Here is a 21,575-nt window from a genome sequence, read left to right on the forward strand (position 1 = left end):
ATGAGAGAAAGTCTTAACCTTTTATAACTGTCTCGAATTGCCTACGTCACAGAAAGTTTATGGGCTGGATTAACTGCAAGACATGTCATAGCTTTCAGGTACTTGAATGATTTAACTGAACGTTAGGTGTTCTTGTCTCCTTTTGGGACCAACAAACAAATGGCTTTCCACCTTGTACCTTTTTTTTTTTCCCTCAAACCACCTCTATTTTAAATTACAAGTTTTGCCGCATTAGTCTCAGGAAAGGAAGAGCCTAACATTATCAAGGAGGCCTAAACTATTTTTTACTGACAAGAAAAAAATATGTACTCAAACTCAAGCTAAACGAGATTTTCAAGTGGAAGTTCGTTGTGAAATTTAAAACAATGGCATTGAGGGGACGTGTTAATTTTCAATAACACATAGGGGATGAATTATATTTTTCAGTGGCATACAGAGAATTTTCTCAATATAATTCCCGTGTTCCAAACAGCATGAAACTCCAAACAGGAAGTCATACCATGTACTGTACGGTCTATTTTTGTCTTTCTGATTCATTTCCATTACACCAAACGCTTAATTTGGTTCAGCTAAAAAAAAGTTTGTTCAGTTTGGCTGCTAGGGGCAAAAGGTTAAGGGTACGGCAAAAATTTGAAGATGATAGTAATCAAATACCTGCTCCATTATGTTTTGTACCAGTAATTATTACTGATGTGTTTAATTCACATGTCCGCAAAGGCACAAAGCTATATATCATGAGAAACGCAGTAATAAACAGGAAGAAACCTTCTTCTCCTTCTCCAGCAGTTCACCAACTTACCCTACTTTTACTAGTTGCTACAAGTGCAACTTTCTTGCTGCATAAACTGGGAAATGCTTTTTTTTTTTGCTATATTCCATCTCGGGTGCATTTAGAGGAGAAATGAATAAGATGCATATCGGCATATAGAATAGGATTCCTCTGTTGGTCACGTGATGTGCCTGTGCTGTTCTCAGTATCGGGCTCACAAGTGTCACAGCAAGAGGTGTTGGTAGAATTTAGGTATCAAAACAGACGACGTAGCAAACACTAGCCAGCAAGAGCTGATGAATTATTAAACTTAGGTATGTCCAATTATATGACTAATTAGGTGCCAGCTCATTTAGGTTTTCATGCATTTGATGCTTGCGAAAGCAGTACGCATGCGTAAGAATTAAGTCGAAACAACATTCTGCCGTATCCTACAGTAGTACTAGCTCCTACTAGGCCGGTTGGTGCGGAGTCAAGAATGAAAAAGGTATTGCAGCCAGGACTACTGGTAATCAAGAACTTTGCTAGGATGGCCCATATACCGATCTGTATGGCAACTTTGGATTGAAACTCTACCTGCCATTTTAAATGTTTCAGTGCATTCTTTATTTATTTTAGAAATTTAGCATAAGAACACTGCATTATTCTGTTTGTGTTTAATCTATGATGACTATTATTATTTATTGCTGTGCTCTGAGCTGCACAATTGTAAATCTGTTACGGCACCTGCCAACAAAACTTGAACTGTGTAAACTGATGTTTTCGTCCTGAGCAATAATGCAATGGACCAGGGCCAATCCCTGAATGCTGGCAGAGTTAAACACCAAGAGAGATCATAAGTGTGTAGTATTATTTTGATACAAATACTGAATAGAGTGGCAAAGGAGTTACACCAAGATAAATTATTATAGAAGCTGTGTGTTTAGATCCTGGAGGTCACTTATCACATTAGGAGGAAAGGGATAGAGGGACAGCTATACAATATAAGTTCAACTACACAAGAAGAGGCTAATAGGGTGCTGTTTATTTTCTGCAAAAGGAGGAAGATGGTCAACTTGCCAGAAAAAAATTATTCTCTGTTGTTCCAACAACTTAACTAGTAGTATTTTTTATGAGAGAGAGAGAGAAGGGAGCCCAAAAACTGAGCTGGTAATAGTATTCCTATTTTTCTTCCTAAGCTTCTATTGGATCAGGACAGCACAAACTGCTTTACAAAAATGACCAAGTTGCTCCAGCATTAATGCAGAAGGTTCAATGCTTGAGTTGGATCTTGCGATGGCACGATGCCATTACCTGTAAGACAATAATGGCTATGCTGCAACGTGCAACGAGAAGGACAATGGCATGGGAAGCATGCTCGGCTCCGGCCATCCGGCGACGCGATGAGGAAGCGCGGCCCAGCGTACATTTGTGCTGCCCGCCGCGGCCGCAGCATGTCCAACTCCACGTCGTTGCTCCCAGTAGTACGGCTCGCGCAGTCGCGCCGTCGTCAAGCTCCTCGGGGGAGTCTATTCCTCAAGCTGCGATTGTTGCGTCCTCTTCTTCTTCCTCCGTCCCGCTCCCTGCTCCCCACCTCCCAGGCTCCGGCGGCACCTCCGTCATCACCTCTGCCGCTGCTGCCGCTAACCAAGCTCGCCGCCATCGTCTTCTCCTCGCCCCCGCCGCGAGCCACTCCCCACCGGGCTCCTGCCCTGCCCGGCCGGCGACACTCCCGCGCTGCCTCCCTCCGCCGGCCGAACCACCACTACCGCCGGTCCACCGCCGCCCCCCGGCCCCTCCTCTACGCCCGGTGGCCATGGAGACCGCACACCCCAGCAACCCGGAACCCTAAGGTCTGCCGCCTCGACCACAACCCCGGTCACCGACGGCCGCTCCGCCCACCCTTCCCAGCCACTCCTCCCTTCCCCTAGCTTGCCGGCGGTCGTGCCCCTTCTGTGATGCATCGCCTGCTACTTGATAAATAGAATTTCCCGCTCCTCCGCCTTCTTGTGCGTGTCCAGCGCTCAGCGGACGACGATGCGCAGCTGATCGCCTGTGTGTTCCCTTCCTGGTGCGCAGTTGGGGACAACACCCGGTTGCTCGGGCGGTCGCCACTGGACAGCGGCGGTGGACTACTCTTCTTGTCGTTGTTGGGTATTTTAACGATGCGAATGAATCCGCAAGCGTACGGATACCGTTGTAGCTTTCACCCGTGAGTATTTAAGGGTATCGTATCCACAGGGAACGTGTGTGCACTAACTTCTTACTAAGTCGGTCTAAGGACACACCAAGATCAATGGCGGGGATAGAGAGGATTCCTGAGGTAGTACTAAGGTTGAGTTAAGGTCGATCTCTCAGGCTAGATACTCACTTCGGGCACCGGCTTACCCCTGAAATGGTCAGGAGACTCCGGTCAACGGCTCTACGCTATATCCGAACATGGAGGGCTACTAAGAACCAACAGGGCTGTCACCACCTGTGGACTACCTCTCAGATTGTGGGATACAAGGCAAACGAAGGTAACCCTTAGCCTAGTCACCACGTCTATGCTACTGATTACCACCGTAGTCTAACTACATTTGGTACCCCGTAGCAAACTACGACAATTTGTATAAAACAGAGCGACGAACCAGCGAGTAAGAGAGCCTATCTCACTCAAAGATTAGTACTATGCAAGAATAGGGAATCACAAATACTAACTTATTTTACTCCGAAAGAAGCCAATATCTGTAGAGGTACAAGCTTGGAGAAGAACACCGACAAGCCCGGCGCTTCCCCGAACTACCCCTCACTCTCCTCCTTTATTCTAAACACTAGCGAACTAGCGAGTCACCTTTGCAATGTGGCTCTACTCTATTCCCTTGGATGGTGTGTGAAATGAGGGGTGAGGGAGGTCCCCTTTTATAGCTAGAGGAGGTCGGTTTCCGCCGTATGCATATATGGAAGGAATCAAGGTTGAGTAGGCGCTACTCCTCCCCAAGACGCATCTGGACTGGTGCCCGTCTGGGTTCGGGCGACCCTAGGGGTCGGCCGGCCCCAGATGGCACTCCCCCAGGCCCTCCTTCCTCTGGCTGGCTGGTAGGTGGGCCCTAACCTTATCCCTTGGGTGCATTTTGCTTGGCACGCCTGTGTTTCTATGGTTTGTGGACCCTTTTTGTAAGTGTAACGCATGACTGGATCATCTGTGCATTTCTTCTGCGTTCACTTGTGTTTTCCTTTGCATTTCAACTGTGGGTGCCTGCAGACCATGATTCACCAAAACTCGTGGAACTTGATTATGTATAAGCCCTACAACTAAGTTTGATGACTAAATGTTATGAAAAGCTGCAGGAGTTGACGACTGATTTTAGGACTTAAGAGCCGTCAACAGTCGTCGTCCCTCTCGCGAGGGCGCGGTTGGGGACAACACCCGGCTTCTCGGGCGGTTGCCACTGGACGGCGGCGGTGGACTAGTCTTCTTGTCGTCATCCCTCTCGCGAGAGGCCGCGACCGCTATCAGACCCGGCGCAGCGCGACTATTCAAAGATATAGAATGTTCTAGAATAAGGTATGTCATGTGCATCATGTCTTATCCCTATTGTAACTACTCGATTAGAGTTAGGACTAGTCATAACATAAGGAAACTATGCGACCTGTGTTCGAATAGGACTTCTGAGCTCATATCTGGCTAGAATTTCCATATAACCCTGTCCCCCAGACTATATAAGGGTGGCAGGGACGACCCCTCCAAAGCATACTTATCTAAGGCAATACAAACCAACACAAAGGATGTGAGGTATTACGCTCTCAGCGGCTTGAACCTGTCTGAAATTTTGTTTTCCTTGCACCATCGCGTTCCAGATCTCGGCGATCCCTCACCTGAAACTTATCACCTCGGGGTATCCCTCAGTGGGCTTGGCGGCTAAACACCTGCACGCACCAAGTTCTTATGCTGGAGCTTTGCAACCAGTGCAACCCCATTCTTCATCTCGTCTTGTCCTTGTCGTGATGTTTCTAACAGCTTCTTGACTGCAATGTCCTGCCCATCTTGCAGCTTCCCTTGAACAATAATATATCCTCAAACCCGCGCGCTCATGACTCCTGAGAAACAAACTGATATTCAGGCTCTATGATTTACTTACTCTGTAAATGGGTCCGAACGCAGCTTCCCTAAGCTTGTTCTGTTCAGAAAAGTTATTGGTTGACAATTTCAGGATGCTAAAAGTGTACTGTAGAGACTGTATATAATGGTGAATCCATATGAAGAGGGGGGCTCATCTCCCTACTATTCTTATTCCTCCTCTTCTCCTCTTCCTCATCCCCCTCCTTGTCCTTTCTTCCCAAACATGGGGTATCTATTGACCTTGGGGAGGTAGGGGGCTTGAGCCCCCCTGATCCACCACTGATGGTGGGTGGCAAACGTGAGGCACGCAAAACTAAATACTCGGAACGCAACAAACATATAAGAGGGGCTTAGGTTATCCATTGATCTTGACGAGGTTGGGGCTTGAGCCCCCCACCCCCAAGATCCATCACTAACTGTAAACCTCCTATTTCTTCATCCGTCCTCTACTCTGTTCTTGGTGAAAATACAATCAATTATGAAATGTACATTTATCAGGGATAGTAGGCGTGACATTGATGCCACTGCGGTAGAGAAGCACACCATGAACGATATCAGGAAGATTTCCATGGGGAGCGGTCGCAAACATTGTTGCTAATGAGATTATGTTCTCCGAAGTGTATTAGATAGATTAGCTATATTTGGCTGGTAAGGACTATGAGAGGCGTAATAGCAATTGTCTTGTAAGCAGGTTTGTCACTGTCAGGGGAGGACAGGGGCCGTCCTGAGATTCCAGGCGCCTGGGGCAAAACTTAAAATAGGGCCCTTTATTTATTATCAATGTTAAGGAAACGGGGGCGACGCGGTGGCCTGGCGAGGCGCTCGGCGGCGGAGGTGCGGATCCGGCGGTGGCTAATGTAGGAGGCGGCGGCGGCGCGGATCCGGGGCCACCATCGACAAGGTCACCAACGATGACAAAACATGGGGTATCTATTGACCTTGGGGAGGTAGGGGGCTTGAGCCCCCCTGATCCACCACTGATGGTGGGTGGCAAACGTGAGGCACGCAAAACTAAATACTCGGAACGCAACAAACATTTAAGAGGGGCTTAGGTTATCCATTGATCTTGACGAGGTTGGGGCTTGAGCCCCCCCACCCCCAAGATCCATCACTAACTGTAAACCTCCTATTTCTTCATCCGTCCTCTACTCCGTTCTTGGTGAAAATACAATCAATTATGAAATGTACATTTATCAGGGATAGTAGGCGTGACATTGATGCCACTGCGGCAGAGAAGCACGCCATGAACGATATCAGGAAGATTTCCATGGGGAGCGGTCACAAACATTGTTGCTAATGAGATTATGTTCTCCGAAGTGTATTAGATAAATTAGCTATATTTGGCTGGTAAGGACTATGAGAGGCGTAATAGCAATTGTCTTGTAAGCAGGTTTGTCACTGTCAGGGGAGGACAGGGGCCGTCCTGAGATTCCAGGCGCCTGGGGCAAAACTTAAAATAGGGCCCTTTATTTATTATCAATGTTAAGGAAACGGGGGCGACGCGGTGGCCCGGCGAGGCGCTCGGCGGCGGAGGTGCGGATCCGGTGGTGGCTGCTGTAGGAGGCGGTGGCGGCGCGGATCCGGGGCCACCATCGACAAGGTCACCAACGATGACAAAACTCTTCCGCGGCAATACAGTGCCCCTCAAGGTGATATTTTTTTATATCTTCGTGATGCTGAGCTAATTAGCTAGAGCCAGGAACCGATCTGTGCATGATTAGTTGAGGAGGGAGATTTGGTGGATTCAAATTGTAGATCTTTTGCGAAAAGAACCCTTACCTATATCACTTTGATTATGCTTCATTTCACACTGTCATATCATTCTATGACTTGTCCATAGGATTCTAAACTGACGCTGGTGGCCATATGTTTAGGATTCTATGACTTGGTGGACACAATTTCATTTGATTACATGCTTTTAATCTTTTTTTTTTTTTGATGTGGTGAACTGGTGTCCCTGCAGGGATTCCCGGATCGATCCTGCTGCCTGACGCCTGTTCTGACTGACGAGCTTGACTCATTGCTATAGACAATAAGCAGGCCGCCATCAGATCCGAAGCTAAGGCAGCAGCAGGCTCACGGGCTCCATGGAAAGCGACAGGCTTGCGAACAGGATGGTGACCTTGGGCACGCAACGGGACTGCACGGGGGTCATCCAGATTCTATTTTAGAGGATAAAAAACTGATGTTTCTATGGCTATGAGCGTGTGTTTCTATGCCTGAATGAGTTAATGGTTACATATCAGAGAACCAGAAACTAATGTTTCTATGGCTATGTTTGTGGGCTTTTATGTTTACGTTTCTATGCTTTCTAGTATAGATTTCTATACATGCTAAACTGTGTTTTCGGATATTTATGCAAGGCATTGTTTCTGTGCTTACATGCATAATATTCTATGGAAAGCATGTTAGTTGCATCGATCATATGTACCTGTTGTTTAATCATAGACGCTTTTCTATGATTTATCACCACTGCCTTCTACGATTGTCACTACTGCATTCTATGATCGTCATTGGTGAATTTACAATTATGTTGTATGAGCTTTTATGATTGATGCCGTTGTGCATGATTTTTTGAATGTGTTGCATAGCCTCTGTATACTAGTTTTTATGATCCGCTACTTTTGATTCCTATGAGCAAATTAGATTAGAAATTCAAATTTCTCATCCCCTAGCTGTTATGTCTGAGTATATGCACCTTGCTACCTTCTATGACATGTCTTATACAACTTGTATCGCTGTTATCGCCGTCGTTTATGATCTGTACCGCTGTCTTCTATGACATGTCTTATATAACCTGAATCACTATCTCCTATGACATATATAGAGTATAAACTGCCTCTTATGACCTGTATCACCGCTGCTTTCTATGACCTATAGAACCTTCTATGACTCGTATCCCTGCCTTATATGACACATATCGTACAAACTGCTATCTATGACCTTCCATGACCTGAATTGCTGCATTCTATGACTTGTACGATAGTGTGATTTCTATGGGTCAAGAAGATTCGAAGATCAAATTCTACGACATGCTACTCCGGGGTATATGTCCGGATACTCCGGAGTATCCTGCTATCCCTTTTTGTCCTTGGAATTATTTGATTAATTGACTTAATAGGCTATAGGCCCAATTAATCTAACAAATTTGTGCCTCTGTACATATGTTTTTATGACTGCACGCATATGTTTCTATGCCATGTTTCTAGGACAGATGCATTTATGACTAACTATGAGTATCTATGATGGCTAGATTCAAATTTCAAATTTTTGCTCTACGGAGCTGTATGACAGTGTTATATATCTAAACTTTCTATGGCCTATATTGTTGTCTTCTATGACATGTATGGATGCCTTTTTATGACTCTGTATAGAGTATAAAATTTTAAATTTTTGCTCTACGGAGCTGTATGACAGTGTTATACGTATAAACCTTCTATGGCATATATTTGTTGTCTTCTATGACATGTATTGATGCCCTTCTATGACCCTGTATAGAATATAAAATGATCTGCATCATCACTGGCTTCTATGATCTGTCCTCTATGACCTGTGTCGCTGCCTTTCTATGACATGTATCCCTGCCTTCTATGACACTGTATAGAGTACAAAATGAACAACGTAAAACACGCTTGGCTTGGATCGGCAACCTAGATACAACAGTTGTATGTCCGGACATCCGATCGATAACCCGAATACTCTGGATATATGTCCGGTCAAATGGATCTACGACTATAAATACGGGTTTCTATGACGCCTAGATTTAAATTTCAAATTTTTTCAACAAAATATTCAAAATGGATTTCATATGATGCAGAAAAATACTAGTAAATTAGTAGTGAAAACCATTTGTGAAGCGAATGTCCGAGTGAATAGTTATTGTAAAAAAACTAGCATGAAAAACTTTTATTTTGAATTCTGTAACGCACTGCTCTCTCCACTGCGCGAGGTGCAGGTGGTGGCGTGGGGGTACCTTTTATTTGAATCACGGGTGGACACATGGGGGGCATGGGGCCCTGGTTGCCCAGGGGCGCGCGGGGGCGGGGGCACAGGTCTGGCTGGTTGGCCGGGGCTTCCGTTTCCTATTGGAAGCCTTGGCCTCCCAATAGTCAGACCCTATATATATATATTAATAAACACTTTAGAGGCATCAAAAAAATTATTTATATCAAATAATTTTTGTGTTTTACTTTAGAAGCTATGAAATAGTCCCGGACGAGCTCTGTCGTGGGGAGCTCGATCTCCATCGTGGGGAGTCGGAGAGAGGAGGGAGGGTGAGAGAGGAGGCAGGTTGGTCTGACATGTGGGACCCACAGAGCATCAGCATGCCACGAATGCATATTTGGACGTCGCGTGAATTGATTAGCAAGTTTAGGGATTTAGTCATTTAGATGTGCATTTTTTGGAGTTTGAGAATCTGGATGACACTCGGTGCCAAATTCATGTACCGCCTGTGCATTTTACTCTTAATCTGTAGATTGTGAAATTGCACATTCACATTGAGCTAGTCCATGTTTTTAAGCAAAGAATGCTCGGAATTCTTTATGCTCAAATATATATTGAAACAAATCCAATCAAGAGAGTACTTGCACGCGTATGTTATGGTGATCAATCCATTTTATTGGTAAAAATAAAAAATATGCAGTACACGGTTCATATTGATGTCACACGAACAAATTTGGATCATGAAATCAAACATGCAAGAGTACGTTTTTGGGTAATCAGAGTTGCCCCCACCCACCCCATTAGCGCCAATGAAACAAATACTACATGCTCTTATAGTACTTTTCTAACAACATCATCTTCTTCCCTGCTTCATCGCTGCCACAGTACTTGAATTTTGGTGCTAAGTGCTAACACATCGCTAATAACGCCCCTCGTGTGTTACAGCGCTTCGCCACGCGGATCATCAACGATGGCATGGGAAGCATGCTCGGATCCGGCGAGGCAACGAATCCGGGTCCAGCGTAGAGTGCCCGCTGCGGCAGCGGGCGTGGCGGCGTCATGCCCAAGTGTTCCATGTCGTTGCTTCCAGTACTGCCCTCGCCGTCGTCGAGCTCGTCCGTCCGCCGCGCCGTGGGCTTCTTGCGGGCGTCCCAGCGCGCGGCGGTCGACGACGCGCGGCTGCTGCTGGGGCGGCGCTTGCTGCTGTCGCGCCCCTTGGTGTTGCTGCGCGCCGAGGACGACGAAGACGTCAGGCTCGTCGGTTTCTTGTGCGCGTCCCACCTCTCCTCGGAGTCAGCGCGGCTGCTGCTGCTGCTGCGCCCCGGGCTGCTGGTTCTGCTCGCCGAGGAGGAAGCCGCCGCCGCCGCGTTCTTCTTCTTGTTGCCGTCCCACCTCTCGCACGAGGACGCGCGCCCAGAGCTGCTGATACTCTCGCCGTCCAAGTCCAAGGAACGCAGGCCACCTGACGACGACGACGATGTTGGACTGCCGCCTGGTTTGATCTTGTGCGCGTCCCACCTCTCCGCGGCGTCGGCGCGGCTGAGTTTGGGAGGCGATGAACCAGGGGCGGACCTAGTATTGATGCCCCCGTATTCCTAGGAATACCCTGCTGGCAGAAAAACAAGTGAAATATATGTATATATATATAGATAATTTGGTATGTATACTCAGTATGCTTGAACCAAAATATTTCATTTAGGTTATTGCAGCTGATCACATTTTTTAGGAATACCCTACTTAGAAATCCTAGATCCGCCACTGCGATGAACTGGGAAGGATGATGGCGCACGGAGGCGTCGGGAGCAGCGACGGCATCGCCATCATGCTCATGCACTTGGGCGGGGTGGGGAGCAGCCCGGGAAGGGCTGCGTGCGCCATGGCAAGGTGCACGCGGGCGACAGGGATCGCCATGGATCAAGGAAGGAGAGACACCGCAAGCCACAACCGCGAGCAGAGGAGACGAAGCGGAGAGACCAGGAGCTGATGAGAAAGTTACGGCCGTGGAGGTTGAGTTATATAGGGCCGCTGCGCGCCGCGCTGGTCGTCCCCAACTCCGATCGAACAGGCATTCAACGAATCCGACTGGGAACGAAGGCCGGGTTCCGACTTCAGAGCGCAGTGACGCGCTGTCGCGCCGACTCGGCACGCACGCACCGAGATCGGGTCCGTTGTTACTGCAAGTCAGCAACTCCACATGATCGTGGCCGTCTATTTTTTGCGCCAACGGGCCAGATCAATCAGCACAGTAATAAACAGTGGTAAACTGTACCAGCGAGAGCTGGTTTGGCAAGGCTACGGCTCATCTAATAGAGCGGCTTTTTTGGTTGAGCTGAAATTATTTTAAAAAACATTTGACACAACAGTTTTACTCTGCTTTTTACGAATGAACTGAAGGGGAGGAGCAGGTTGGAGTCACGTTTTGTGCCTCCACCACACAGTTGCTGGTTGGAGTCACGTTTCCACATGCAAATGTGAGTTGGATGTGGATGTAGAAGAAATATATGCCCTCAACGGTCAATAAATAAAGATGAAAATAGATTGAAGCTAAACGTGAGAAAAAACAGGCCCAACAGGTCGGCCCACCACACTGAAAAGGCCCAACAGGCCGGCCTAAAACTAAGAAAAGACCCAACAGCGAGCTGCTCAACCCTAGCATCCCGACCGCACCCACCCAACTCCTCGCTCCCCGCGCCCGCCCGTCTTCCAGCTCCAAAGCTAGCAAGCTGCGCCGCCACAGCGAGCAGCGCTGGACGCCGCGGCCGCGCGCGAGGTCCGACGAGCAACGCCCACCGGACCACGGACAAGATGATGCCCTCGAGCCAGCCCGATTTTTCTTCGTCGCAGTTCACCTCCTCCCAGAATGCCGCCGCCGACTCCACCACCCCTTCCAAGGTCCTCTCCTCTCGCTCCCACATCCTGCCTTGGCGATGGAGCATTCTTGTTCCCCTGAGCTAACTTGTGTTCGCTGGCTGGGTTTGCAGATGCGGGGCGCATCAAGCACTATGCCGCTCACCGTCAAGCAGATCGCCGACGCGCATCAATCTGGCACCGGCGAGAAGGGCGCTCCCTTCGTCGTCGATGGCGTAGAGACGGCTAATGTACGGGGTTTTACTGTCTCTTCACCTTTCCCGTCTACATTTCTCAACGTTTCCTCTCCGTCTTGTTTCGATTTGTTGATAATGGACGTCTTCTCGCGGTTAATTCGGCCGGCGGCTGCGGTTGCCCTTCCAGATTCGACTTGTGGGGATGGTCAATGGCAAAACAGAGCGGACGACAGATGTGTCATTCACGCTCGATGACGGCACTGGTCGCCTCGATTTCATTAGATGGTGAGACGATTTGCATGAATCACTTGCTCTAAATTCCAATATTCCTTTTTTTTTCTGGTTCAAGGTGCAACTTTAGGTTCTATCTGTATACTGCTAGCTGTCATCAGAATTGAGGCATGCAACAATGTGAACTATGATGATACTACACTGTACAAGCCTTAGCCATTTGCTCTTCTTGGTAATTAAACACCAAATTTTAGCAGCATTAGGGGAATACAGTGCAATTTTAATGCAAAGGACAGAGTGATTGATTGAACACAAGCAGGTGCGTACATGCTTAGGGAACTTTAGAGCCATTTGTCTTGTTTTCTAGAAAAAAAGGGGTCTGTTTCAATGTTAGGCCAACCGCCCTACCACTCAACCAAGGTCTTCATGGCCTATCATGTTGGTTATATTTGCAATTAGTAATAGGTTTCCTTGCTCATATTATTTTGTTTCTGTTTCTGTTTCACAGGGTGAATGACACTTCAGATTCTTCTGAAACTGCTGCTATTCAGTAAGTATAAGTCATAATCTTTATGTTGTTCCTAAAGCCTAGTTGCCATACTTCCCTGTGGAGGGATCGTCACCTTTTTTTTCTCTCTTTCCCTTTGATCCTGCTTATCAAGGAATGGTATGTATGTTTCGGTGATTGGTAGTCTCAAGGGACTTCAAGAGAGGAAGCGCGCTACTGCTTTCTCAATCAGGTATCCTTGCAATAAATTCATTTAAACTGAACAGCTCTTGCAGTTCAGCATACGGATGACATATGGATTTTATTTCAGGCCTATAACTGATTTCAATGAGGTCGCGCTGCATTTCATTCAATGTGTTCGGATGCACATAGAGAACACTAAATTAAAGGTGTCACCCTTTCTTGTACTAAGGTCCATGAAATCCCTGTGCTATCTTTCCCGTGCATGTCTCACATGGCTTCTGTTTTACACCGTAGGATGGCAGTCCTGCACGAACCAGTTCTTCTATGGGAGCATCAGTCTCAAACGCATTCAGTGAATCAAGCACACCAACATCTTTGAAATCTAATCCAGTAAGTTATGGTTGCAGTTATTGCATTGATCATTTAGTCGAAACTCTCAGATATCATCTTGTCTTGCTGATTCCTATAGGCACCGGTGACCAGTGGTAGTGGTGCAAGTGGAACCGACGAGACTGATTTAAACACGCAGGTGCTGAATATTTTCCGCGAACCAGCGAACATGTAAGTTGCATATCCATGGCCCTCCCTTTACCTTGCGCTATATTTTGTCTAAGCCCTCCAGATAAAGTTTTTTTGCACCTGCTTGTCCTTTTCTTTCTCATATTATCTGTTTCTTACCAAAATATGATGCCCATCTCCTGTCCCTTGTTTAAACAATTACCTTCTCACATGAAAAATAGAAAGTGATTTTTTTGCAATGCTTAGGTAACCAAGTTGCTCATTTATGATTTATTTGTCATTGTATCGTTGACAGGGAGAGTGAGCATGGGGTGCACATTGATGAAGTAATCAAACGGTTCAAATTGCCTGAGAATAAGATAAGGTACAGCTCTTTCCCATCTCTTTCACTAGAGCGCACACACAAAGAAGAGAGTATTCTCAGTGGCTAATATTTTATAGGGCTTTGTTTGTTATGCAGGGATGCAATTGTTTACAATGTGGATATCGGGCATATTTACTCAACAATCGATGATTTTCACTACAAGTCAGCTTTCACTGACTGAAGTTGCAGCCAAAATCAAGCATATTTACGTGGCATCTTAGAGGATTGTGTATCGTATGAGACCTGATTCCACTTCCGTGTACTGACCAACTCAAGAAGGATGTCATCGAGGAAGGCTGTTGATGTTAAACCTCTCTAAGATGATCCTATATGTATGGGTTATGGAAATGCACTCCTGTTGTGTTAATTGGCTGATTTGTATTATCTGTTGAAGTTGTGACAGTGAAGATTAGTAACCCTTCGTCTTGGGGTGGTAGGTGTTTCTTATGCTGCTTTTTGAAGCAATGGAGCAACTATGTATGTTTGCGGTTTGCCTGGGAGAGTTGCATACGCTCGTTACCAATCCATGGATGGATGGACCAAACTAATCGAGAATCAATCATGCATTCATGCATACTTGTACCTGAACCTGCATCCACCAATTCATCAAATTAAACTAGTCGTCCATGTGTGCAAGCACCTAACAGCATGAGATCTTGCCTTGCCAGCACCCAACAGGATCAGATCGGAGGAAGCTATTACAATACAGTACTGAAGTGATTATGCACAGCCACCTCTCAATCAATATCGAAAACCATGGGTTGCAAACCGATCCATTCGTTAAAATATCAAAGTCCGGAATGAGTATTGTTTTTCAGTGGGAATGAGTATTTTGTTAGTTTGTTTCATTGGTGTTACAAATCTGCTGTAATTAGCCTTGTAAAGCAACCCAATTAGGGCTGGCTGTCCAACTCCGCTTGAGGAGGGCTGGTATTTCAAGCTCGCTACTACTTATAATAGTGTTGTGTTGCTTGCACAACAGTAGCTTTTGCATAGTATACATTTTTTTTGAGGGATTGCATAATATATTTCTGAAATAATGAATTACTGAAAGTATTAAAAGATTATTTTAAAAAAAGTATTAAAAGAAAGGTGTTCATAGGAAAGATGGAATAAGGAAGAGACCAAGCTAGGCCTTTCTCGCGCGTTGGGCCCAAACTGGGCCTACTGCTCTTTGCTTTGCGCTGTACTGGTTGGGCCTGTTCGAAGTGGGGCAAAAAAAAAATCCGGCGTCTCTCTCTCTTCTCTGCCTCTGATTCTCTCCCTCTCGCTCTCTCTCGGCCTTCTTCTTTCCAAGCGGCGACGAGCCGACGACAGGGCGGGAGGCGCCGCCCTTGCTAGGTCTTCGTCGAGAGCTTCGCCGGCCGAGGTAGGTCCGCCCATTCCTTTCCGTTCCTGTCATGCTGTGCGAAATCGAACACCCAAACCCCTCAAGTATTCTATTTGTATTCGGATCTGACCATGTATTTTACCTAACGCAGTGGAATTGTGGAAATGGCGGACGCCGCGGCGGCTGCGACGCCGGAATGGGCAACCAAGGAGCCCTGCCTCATGGGGATCGACGAGGCTGGCCGTGGCCCTGTCCTTGGTATACACTTCTCTCCCGACTCGCTGGTTAACACACAATGTTGCTTGAAACCTTTTGGGTTTTACAGGTTTTCAGTAGGCTAAAGTGAATTAAGATGAGCACTCGCGGAAATATTCAATGTTTCTTGAAATTGTAGTTGGTTTGAACTCATGGCATGCCATGAAAAGGACACGTATTTGCAGGGTTTTAGTTAGCAGAAATGAAGTTTGCTGAAATTCACTTCTTGTTACTGCTTGTGCAGGTCCAATGGTGTATGGATGCATGTACTGCGCGCGGTCTTACAACGACACTCTTGCCACCCTCAAATTCACAGGTCATCTTCACTCTTTTTCTTCTTCATCTATTTTTTTAATCTGATTTGCTGGGTGGCTATATTATCAATAAGCTTAAAGTTGTTTTAGTTCCAGAGACATGTAAATATAATTTAATTTCATTACATCATGAATGGTTCTGTGACTGCGAGCCTGTATGGGAGAGAGAAATGGGCTAGTTTGGTAATCGTAACACCATATCTTTTGAAATGCTGATGCATATATTTACGAACTTTTAAATTTGCGGACAACAAAATAAACACATGGGTAGGTACATCAAATGTATTAGTCTTGGTACTTCCTGATTTTTTTCCCAAACCAAAGGTGGAGCTTGGTGCAGCCTGATTAGGTGCTGCTAAAGTGCTAATTGCAATCCTCTTCTTGCTTACCTTGTTAGCCAAACATTCTCTTCTTTAATCCTTTTTTTCCATTAACTCATAAGTTGCAGCTGCTTCCATGTACATCCTTCTTGTTATGCAAAACATCAGTTTCTGACATTTTAGAGTTAAGGTTGAGACAGCTCCTGTTTATATGTGGCATGCTGACATATTACTTACATGAATCCAACCTTTAGAGTGGCCAAATCTTAAATCCATCTAGGTAGTTTGTGATGCTTACTATCGTAGGACGGTCCAGCCAAAAGAGTAGGTTGAATATGTTACTGTCCATGGGCCTTGAAAAGTTCAAGAGTAGGTGTGCTATTAGCACATTGACTGATAACTAATGTAGCCTGTTGGTCTTGTTCTTGTCTTTGTGGACAGATTCAAAGACGTTGAAGGAGGAACAAAGGGAGGAGCTATTTGAAAGTTTAAAGGTCAATAGTTCTATTGGGTGGGAAGTGGATGTCATATGTCCAAAGGACCTATCTGCTAAAATGTTAAAAAGGTATGTCTAACCTTTGTACCTCGTGATTCGTGAACTGCAAAATTGATCTTTCATCTTAATTAATAGTCTCATTGTTTCAGGTCGAAAGTAAATCTAAATGAAATATCACATAACTCTGCCATGGGCCTTGTTAGAAAAGTTCTTGACATGGGAGTACTATTGGCAGAAGTAAGAGCATATGTTCTTGAATACAAAATGACCTCTTGTGCAGTTATCCATATAAGATTATCCATTACATTGTTTTGGTAATTTATTCCTCCTTGAAAAGGTATATATAGATACAGTGGGGGATCCTGAGAAGTATCAGATCAAACTGACTGAAAAGTTTCCAGGCATTAAATTTGTGGTTGCCAAAAAAGCTGATAGCCTTTACCCAGTTGTTAGTGGGGCAAGTATAGTGGCAAAGGTTATATTCCATATGAAATTTTCTCATGTGACTACATTTTTATAGGCTTAAATAGTTCTAATGTCTTAATGTTCAACTGCAGGTCACTAGGGACAGGGCCTTGCGAAACTGGGTGTTCAATGAAACAGCTCTGAATATGCACATGAAAACTGGATCAGGCTATCCAGGAGGTGATCCGCATTGTATGGGATTTTATCAAACTGTAATCATATGACTTTTTCATTAAAGAACATCCTAGTTTATGGTGCAGACCCTGATACAAAGCAATGGCTAGAAGATCACAAGCACCCGATATTTGGCTTCCCAACCCTGGTTCGTTTTAGTTGGGGAACTTGCACACCCTTCTTCAAGGATGCAGTTGAGGTTACATGGTGTGTTCAAATTTCGAATTTTTTATGTTCCCATGCTTTCTTTGTTGAACAAATTTTTCCTCTGTGAATTGCAAAATGTGATTCTGATTGCTAGTATGATTTGTGCCACATGGAATGGATATGAAGGGAGTCTGATGAAGTTGATGAAGATGCAACTAACAATGGAAGAGCCAAGCGACAAGTCAAGCTTTCTAGCCTAGGCTTTACTGGTTTCAAAAGGAAGACTGAAGAGATCGAATCGAGTGGAAAAGGCCGTTGCAAGTTCTTCCAGGCGCGCAAGCTTGAGCTGGTCAGGAAGTTCCAATGATGTGTGCTAACTTGGCAGTTGGTTGTAGTAGAAAGTATTCTTCTGAAGTTTGATTTGAACGCTCGCAAGTTCAATGAAAAGCAACCTTCTGAAATCAAGTAGAAAGTCATGGATCGAAACTTTCGTGGAGCAGCAAATGCTGGACTGGTGTTTGTCATGTTATTGTAAGGAACTGGTAGGAATTGTAAGCTGATCTTGGCAGGGATGGGAATCAGTACTGGAAACGGATGGAAGATGATGACGATGGTCTTGCCGGTCGCTACCTCTACTTGTGCTAGCACGCCGCACCAGTTACTGGATGCTACTAGCCCTCAAAAAAAAAAAAAGGTTACTGGATGCTACTACAAGCTCGTTTTGTTAGTGCTGGATAGCTTACTATATTGAAGATAAGCTTTTCGAGTTCACCTTTCGCAACAGGTCCATTGTCGTCTAGTCCGGTTAGGATACCTGGCTTTCACCCAGGCGACCCGGGTTCAAATCCCGGCAATGGAATTTTTTTTTTGCTTTATTTTTATGCTCCCCACTCACTCATTTTTTTTTAATAAAGGCCCCCGTTCTAGTGAGCAGAAAAAAAAGGTTCTTTGCTTCACCATTTCTCAGCTGCCCAGTTTGACGAGCTGATAATAAACATGATAATTTCCGTGGGCATATCTAAGGATACCATTAACATCGCATTTCTCGTAAATTTACGTTTACAATCATCTGATATCTAGAAAAGTGTATGCATATTTAAACAAGCAGCCAAAAAATGAATGAAAAGATATGTTTTTGAACAGTCGAGCAAGTAGCCAATAAGTTTTCTTTAATATACTCAAATGTAGCAATAATGCGCATGTGTGCACAATAATTTTCGAACAAGTTACCATGGAGCGCGCATGCAGCCAGGGTCCGGGAGGGCGTGCTCCTCGGCTCCTCGCCGTCGGAGAGGCTCTGGAACTGGAAGTGGCTGCTGTTGAAGCTGATCCACGGCAGCGGCGTGGGCGCTGGACAAGCGGTGGCGGCCGCGTGGCGCCAGTGCCGGCACACGGCGGCGAAGCGGACGCGGTCCTCCTGGGACGGCAGCCAGCCGAGGACGATGCCGGTGAGACGGCGAGCTCCGATGGGAGGTCCGACCACGCTGGCGTCGGCGACCGCATGACCCAGATGCCCAAGATGCGATCAAGGGGTGCTGCTGGGGGTCACACGAGTGACCCGCAGCAGATTTGTCACCAACTTTAGATTTTATATTTTTGGCTTAAATTGGATAAATAAGTTGGCACATAATCAAATTTGTTCTATTTTATTTTAGAATAATTTTTTATTGTTCTAGTTATACAAAATATTTATTCGGGAATGAAAAACTTTTGTTTTGAAAAAAAATAATTATTAGATCTTGTGCGATGATTTGACTGCCAGTAGTCCGAGCGACTCCTAGCATTTGCGGCCGGAGGGCACCAATCCATGAATGCCAAACGGCGGTTTCCAAATCTGCAAATGGGCCTTATTAGAGTTGGTGGAGTTGCATGGGCGAGATGAGATGAGATATTCATCAGCCCAGCCCATGAGCCCATGCGCTTCGGTCAAAACTCAAAGCAACTGTATTGTTTCTATTTCTCAAGGTTGTCTTCGTAAGAATGTAAACTTTGAGAATCATATGTAACTAGAAAGGCTGGCGCGACTTTGCCGCGACCGTGGTGGAGGTGGCCAGTTGCCTAGGCCGATACGTTTGTAAATTCAATGCACCAATATGAGACTATATGGGCTCTTGATTTTGATTTTGATGGACTAAAACACAAAATCTCTTGATGATGAATCAGCAAGATCAAATTCATATGCTGCAAGAAGCAATTAATTGGACAAGAAAAGGAATATAGAGAAAGCATTTAGAGAAGTTTGAAAAAGGAAAGGCCCATTAAAATAAATATAGAGGTAGCATATAATGCGTTTTTCATTAATTAATAAAAATGACTATCAAACAGTGACCGACATACCTCAAAGCTGGAAAGATAGTATAGTATAACCAATTTTGAAGTGTCAGAATAGCAATTTGTCACTGAAGAGCAGTCCTTGAAATTGTTCCTACTTCCATCATTTCGAAAAGCCAACGAAACTGAATCTTTAAATATTTATAAACCATTCAATAAGCTTAAGCCAAGTTAACTCAGTTACTCAATTATACTTTATCTAATGAACTTGAATTTTTTACCACACCACCTCATGCATTGAGTAGCCTACCATAAAATGAAAATTACAAAAGGCGCTGGATGCCTGGACCAAACGCTTTAGTTGCCAGAGGAAGCAGGGGTTTCGAGGAGCTGCACGGCATTGTGTGTCCCGAGCAGGGGCGGCGTAGCGTTGGCAGTTCAACCGTTGTTGGAGCTCGCAAGCTGGCGCTGTGGCGGGCTATAAGCACGACGAAGGGAAGGCCAGCAACATCGTGCAGCGAGAGTTCGAGGCCGTGACGGTGGTGGCGAATTCGGCGGGCGGCGGTAGCTGCTCGTGTAGCGGTGGGGGCGTGCGCACCTCGCGCGGCCTGAGCGGCGGCGTCCACACCCATCGTGGCTGCTCACTAGCGCGGGCGTGGCCGGCTCTCCGGTGTGGGATACGGCCGACGGTGATGTGCAACTTCATATGCTCAGGCAGGGGCGAGGGGGCAGAGAAGATGCGGACCGCGAAGGTTCGTGATGGATCGGTTATTTTTTATCGGGTGGGAGATCCAAACCGACCCGTATTGGACGGACCAGATCGCATGAGCGCTTGATCTAACGGCTAGAGAGTTAACGGGCGACGTGGCCCTATCGGGGGCCCGCGATTTGGTGTAGGAATGGTATTTAGAGATATATTATCCCGGTTTTTTTAAAAAAAAGCAACCGTAGTACGAGAATCTGATTACGTAGATCTTAGAGGGCCAAGATGCAAAAAGCGGGAAACAACTTCCCCTCTTTCCTCCTTCCTATAAGCAGAAGCCGTCGCTCGATGGCGCCCGCCTCCCCTCGCCGGTGCCGTGTGTCCTCGTCCGCGCACGCCCAGCCCACCTCAACCTCCCATGCCGGAGCGCAGCCGCATCGCCGGAGATCCGCCGTTCTGGTGATCCCCGTAGCAGACGCGATGGACCGCCTCCTGCTCTCTCGCCCACCCCTCCCCGTCGCGACCCACGCAGCTGCGGGCGCCGACGGCGACCTCCTCGAGCTCGACGTCCTCTGGCCCGCCAGCACCTCCGCCTCCGCCTCGTCCGCGGTTGGACTCGGCCTCCTCGCCGCGCTCCCGGAGGACGAGGGCAAGAAGAAGAAGCGCGCCGCGGGCGGGGGCCCCGCCCGATCCGCGGCGCGCCCCGTCCCGGAGGCCGCCGGCCTGGCCGCGTCTGGGATGGCGAGGTCGGCGCCGGTGCGGATTCCGTCTGAGCCAGCGCGGAGGGGGAGGTGGGCTCAGGCCGGCGCCGGGGAGGACGCCGGGGAGGCCATGGTCCCGCCGCACGAGATCGTCGCGCGCCGCGCGGCTGCGCACAGCTCGGTGCTGGAGGGCGCCGGGAGGACGCTCAAGGGCCGCGACCTCCGCCGCGTCCGCAACGCTGTCCTGCGCCGCACCGGCTTCCTCGACTGAGGCGGAGGCGTGTCGTCACGTCGCTTTCGCGATAAAGTTTTGACCATGTCCCCCCCCCCCCTCCCTTCGCGATTTGTTTCCCGATGTGTTTCCGGTCCGGCTATTTTGATTTCATCCCCTCAGGAGCAAGGGGTTGAAAAAATTGAGGTGAGGTGAGTGAGCAAGGACTTAATTACTGTGCTGTTCCATTCCATTACGCATATATGGAAGTTTTGGCCTTTATATTTGTTCAATCCGTGTGCTGTGTGCTGAGAAGAAATTACTTGTTAGTTGTTAGCTGAGCTAAGAAATGTGTACTAGTTCCTAATAAATTATGCCCAATTCTATACTTGTGTTTGGCTACTTGCTGATAATGCCTGAACTGGGAGCTTCCTGGAGGTGATTCATGCAGAGAATTGATAACAAAGATACTAGATTAAGTCGGTAGTGGTTATATTTCACAGAAATTCATTTGTGGTTAGTGACAATTGGTAACTGAAATTGT

At 46.6% G+C, this 21,575-nt stretch overlaps 3 protein-coding genes, 1 long non-coding RNA gene and 1 other non-coding gene across 6 annotated transcripts; all 5 read left to right on the forward strand.

The window, feature by feature from the left end:
- The first annotated feature begins 6,337 nt into the window (after nucleotides 1-6,337).
- Nucleotides 6,338-7,274, forward strand: LOC120696743. Its single transcript, XR_005684283.1, has 2 exons — nucleotides 6,338-6,499; nucleotides 6,814-7,274. It is a non-coding gene; the product is annotated as an uncharacterized LOC120696743 (long non-coding RNA).
- A 4,178-nt stretch (nucleotides 7,275-11,452) lies between these two features.
- On the forward strand, nucleotides 11,453-14,139 carry LOC120696745 (replication protein A 32 kDa subunit A-like). Its single transcript, XM_039979724.1, has 10 exons — nucleotides 11,453-11,687; nucleotides 11,777-11,893; nucleotides 12,027-12,124; nucleotides 12,579-12,620; nucleotides 12,733-12,810; nucleotides 12,889-12,967; nucleotides 13,056-13,151; nucleotides 13,231-13,322; nucleotides 13,576-13,644; nucleotides 13,741-14,139. Exons 1-10 carry the CDS (start codon nucleotides 11,601-11,603, stop codon nucleotides 13,823-13,825), a joined length of 843 nt encoding a protein of 280 aa, XP_039835658.1. The 5' UTR covers nucleotides 11,453-11,600; the 3' UTR covers nucleotides 13,826-14,139.
- Nucleotides 14,140-14,869: 730 nt separating this feature from the next.
- On the forward strand, nucleotides 14,870-17,770 carry LOC120696746 (ribonuclease H2 subunit A-like). Of its 2 annotated transcripts, XM_039979725.1 has the most exons (9): nucleotides 14,870-15,013; nucleotides 15,126-15,232; nucleotides 15,474-15,545; nucleotides 16,305-16,428; nucleotides 16,509-16,596; nucleotides 16,697-16,834; nucleotides 16,917-17,004; nucleotides 17,085-17,205; nucleotides 17,332-17,770. In XM_039979725.1, the coding sequence occupies exons 2-9, from the start codon at nucleotides 15,139-15,141 to the stop codon at nucleotides 17,510-17,512; spliced, it is 906 nt and encodes a 301-aa protein (XP_039835659.1). In that variant the 5' UTR covers nucleotides 14,870-15,013; nucleotides 15,126-15,138; the 3' UTR covers nucleotides 17,513-17,770. The 2 variants fall into 2 exon arrangements, with proteins under 2 accessions (XP_039835659.1, XP_039835660.1); XM_039979726.1 differs by lacking the exon at nucleotides 16,697-16,834.
- A 160-nt stretch (nucleotides 17,771-17,930) lies between these two features.
- TRNAE-UUC lies at nucleotides 17,931-18,004 on the forward strand. Its single transcript has one exon. It is a non-coding gene; the product is annotated as a tRNA-Glu (tRNA).
- A 2,437-nt stretch (nucleotides 18,005-20,441) lies between these two features.
- LOC120696747 lies at nucleotides 20,442-21,419 on the forward strand. Its single transcript, XM_039979727.1, has one exon. The coding sequence runs from the start codon at nucleotides 20,468-20,470 to the stop codon at nucleotides 21,089-21,091; it is 624 nt and encodes a 207-aa protein (XP_039835661.1). The 5' UTR covers nucleotides 20,442-20,467; the 3' UTR covers nucleotides 21,092-21,419.
- The last annotated feature ends 156 nt before the right edge of the window (nucleotides 21,420-21,575 follow it).

The sequence above is a fragment of the Panicum virgatum genome, chromosome 3K (genome assembly GCF_016808335.1).
Source record: "Panicum virgatum strain AP13 chromosome 3K, P.virgatum_v5, whole genome shotgun sequence".
NCBI classification, from domain to species: Eukaryota; Viridiplantae; Streptophyta; class Magnoliopsida; order Poales; family Poaceae; genus Panicum; species Panicum virgatum.

What these genes read in the sequence shown, in the direction of transcription:
- LOC120696745 (XM_039979724.1), top strand. Translation starts at nt 11,601, where the DNA reads ATGATGCCCTCGAGCCAGCCCGATTTTTCTTCGTCGCAGTTCACCTCC. An exon ending in CGCCTCGATTTCATTAGATG is followed by an intron (nt 12,125 to 12,578) that starts GTGAGACGATTT and finishes TCTGTTTCACAG; the next exon opens with GGTGAATGACACTTCAGATT. An exon ending in CATCTTTGAAATCTAATCCA is followed by an intron (nt 13,152 to 13,230) that starts GTAAGTTATGGT and finishes TGATTCCTATAG; the next exon opens with GCACCGGTGACCAGTGGTAG.
- LOC120696746 (XM_039979725.1), top strand. Translation starts at nt 15,139, where the DNA reads ATGGCGGACGCCGCGGCGGCTGCGACGCCGGAATGGGCAACCAAGGAG. An exon ending in TCTGCTAAAATGTTAAAAAG is followed by an intron (nt 16,429 to 16,508) that starts GTATGTCTAACC and finishes TCATTGTTTCAG; the next exon opens with GTCGAAAGTAAATCTAAATG. An exon ending in GGGCAAGTATAGTGGCAAAG is followed by an intron (nt 16,835 to 16,916) that starts GTTATATTCCAT and finishes GTTCAACTGCAG; the next exon opens with GTCACTAGGGACAGGGCCTT.
- LOC120696747 (XM_039979727.1), top strand. Translation starts at nt 20,468, where the DNA reads ATGGCGCCCGCCTCCCCTCGCCGGTGCCGTGTGTCCTCGTCCGCGCAC.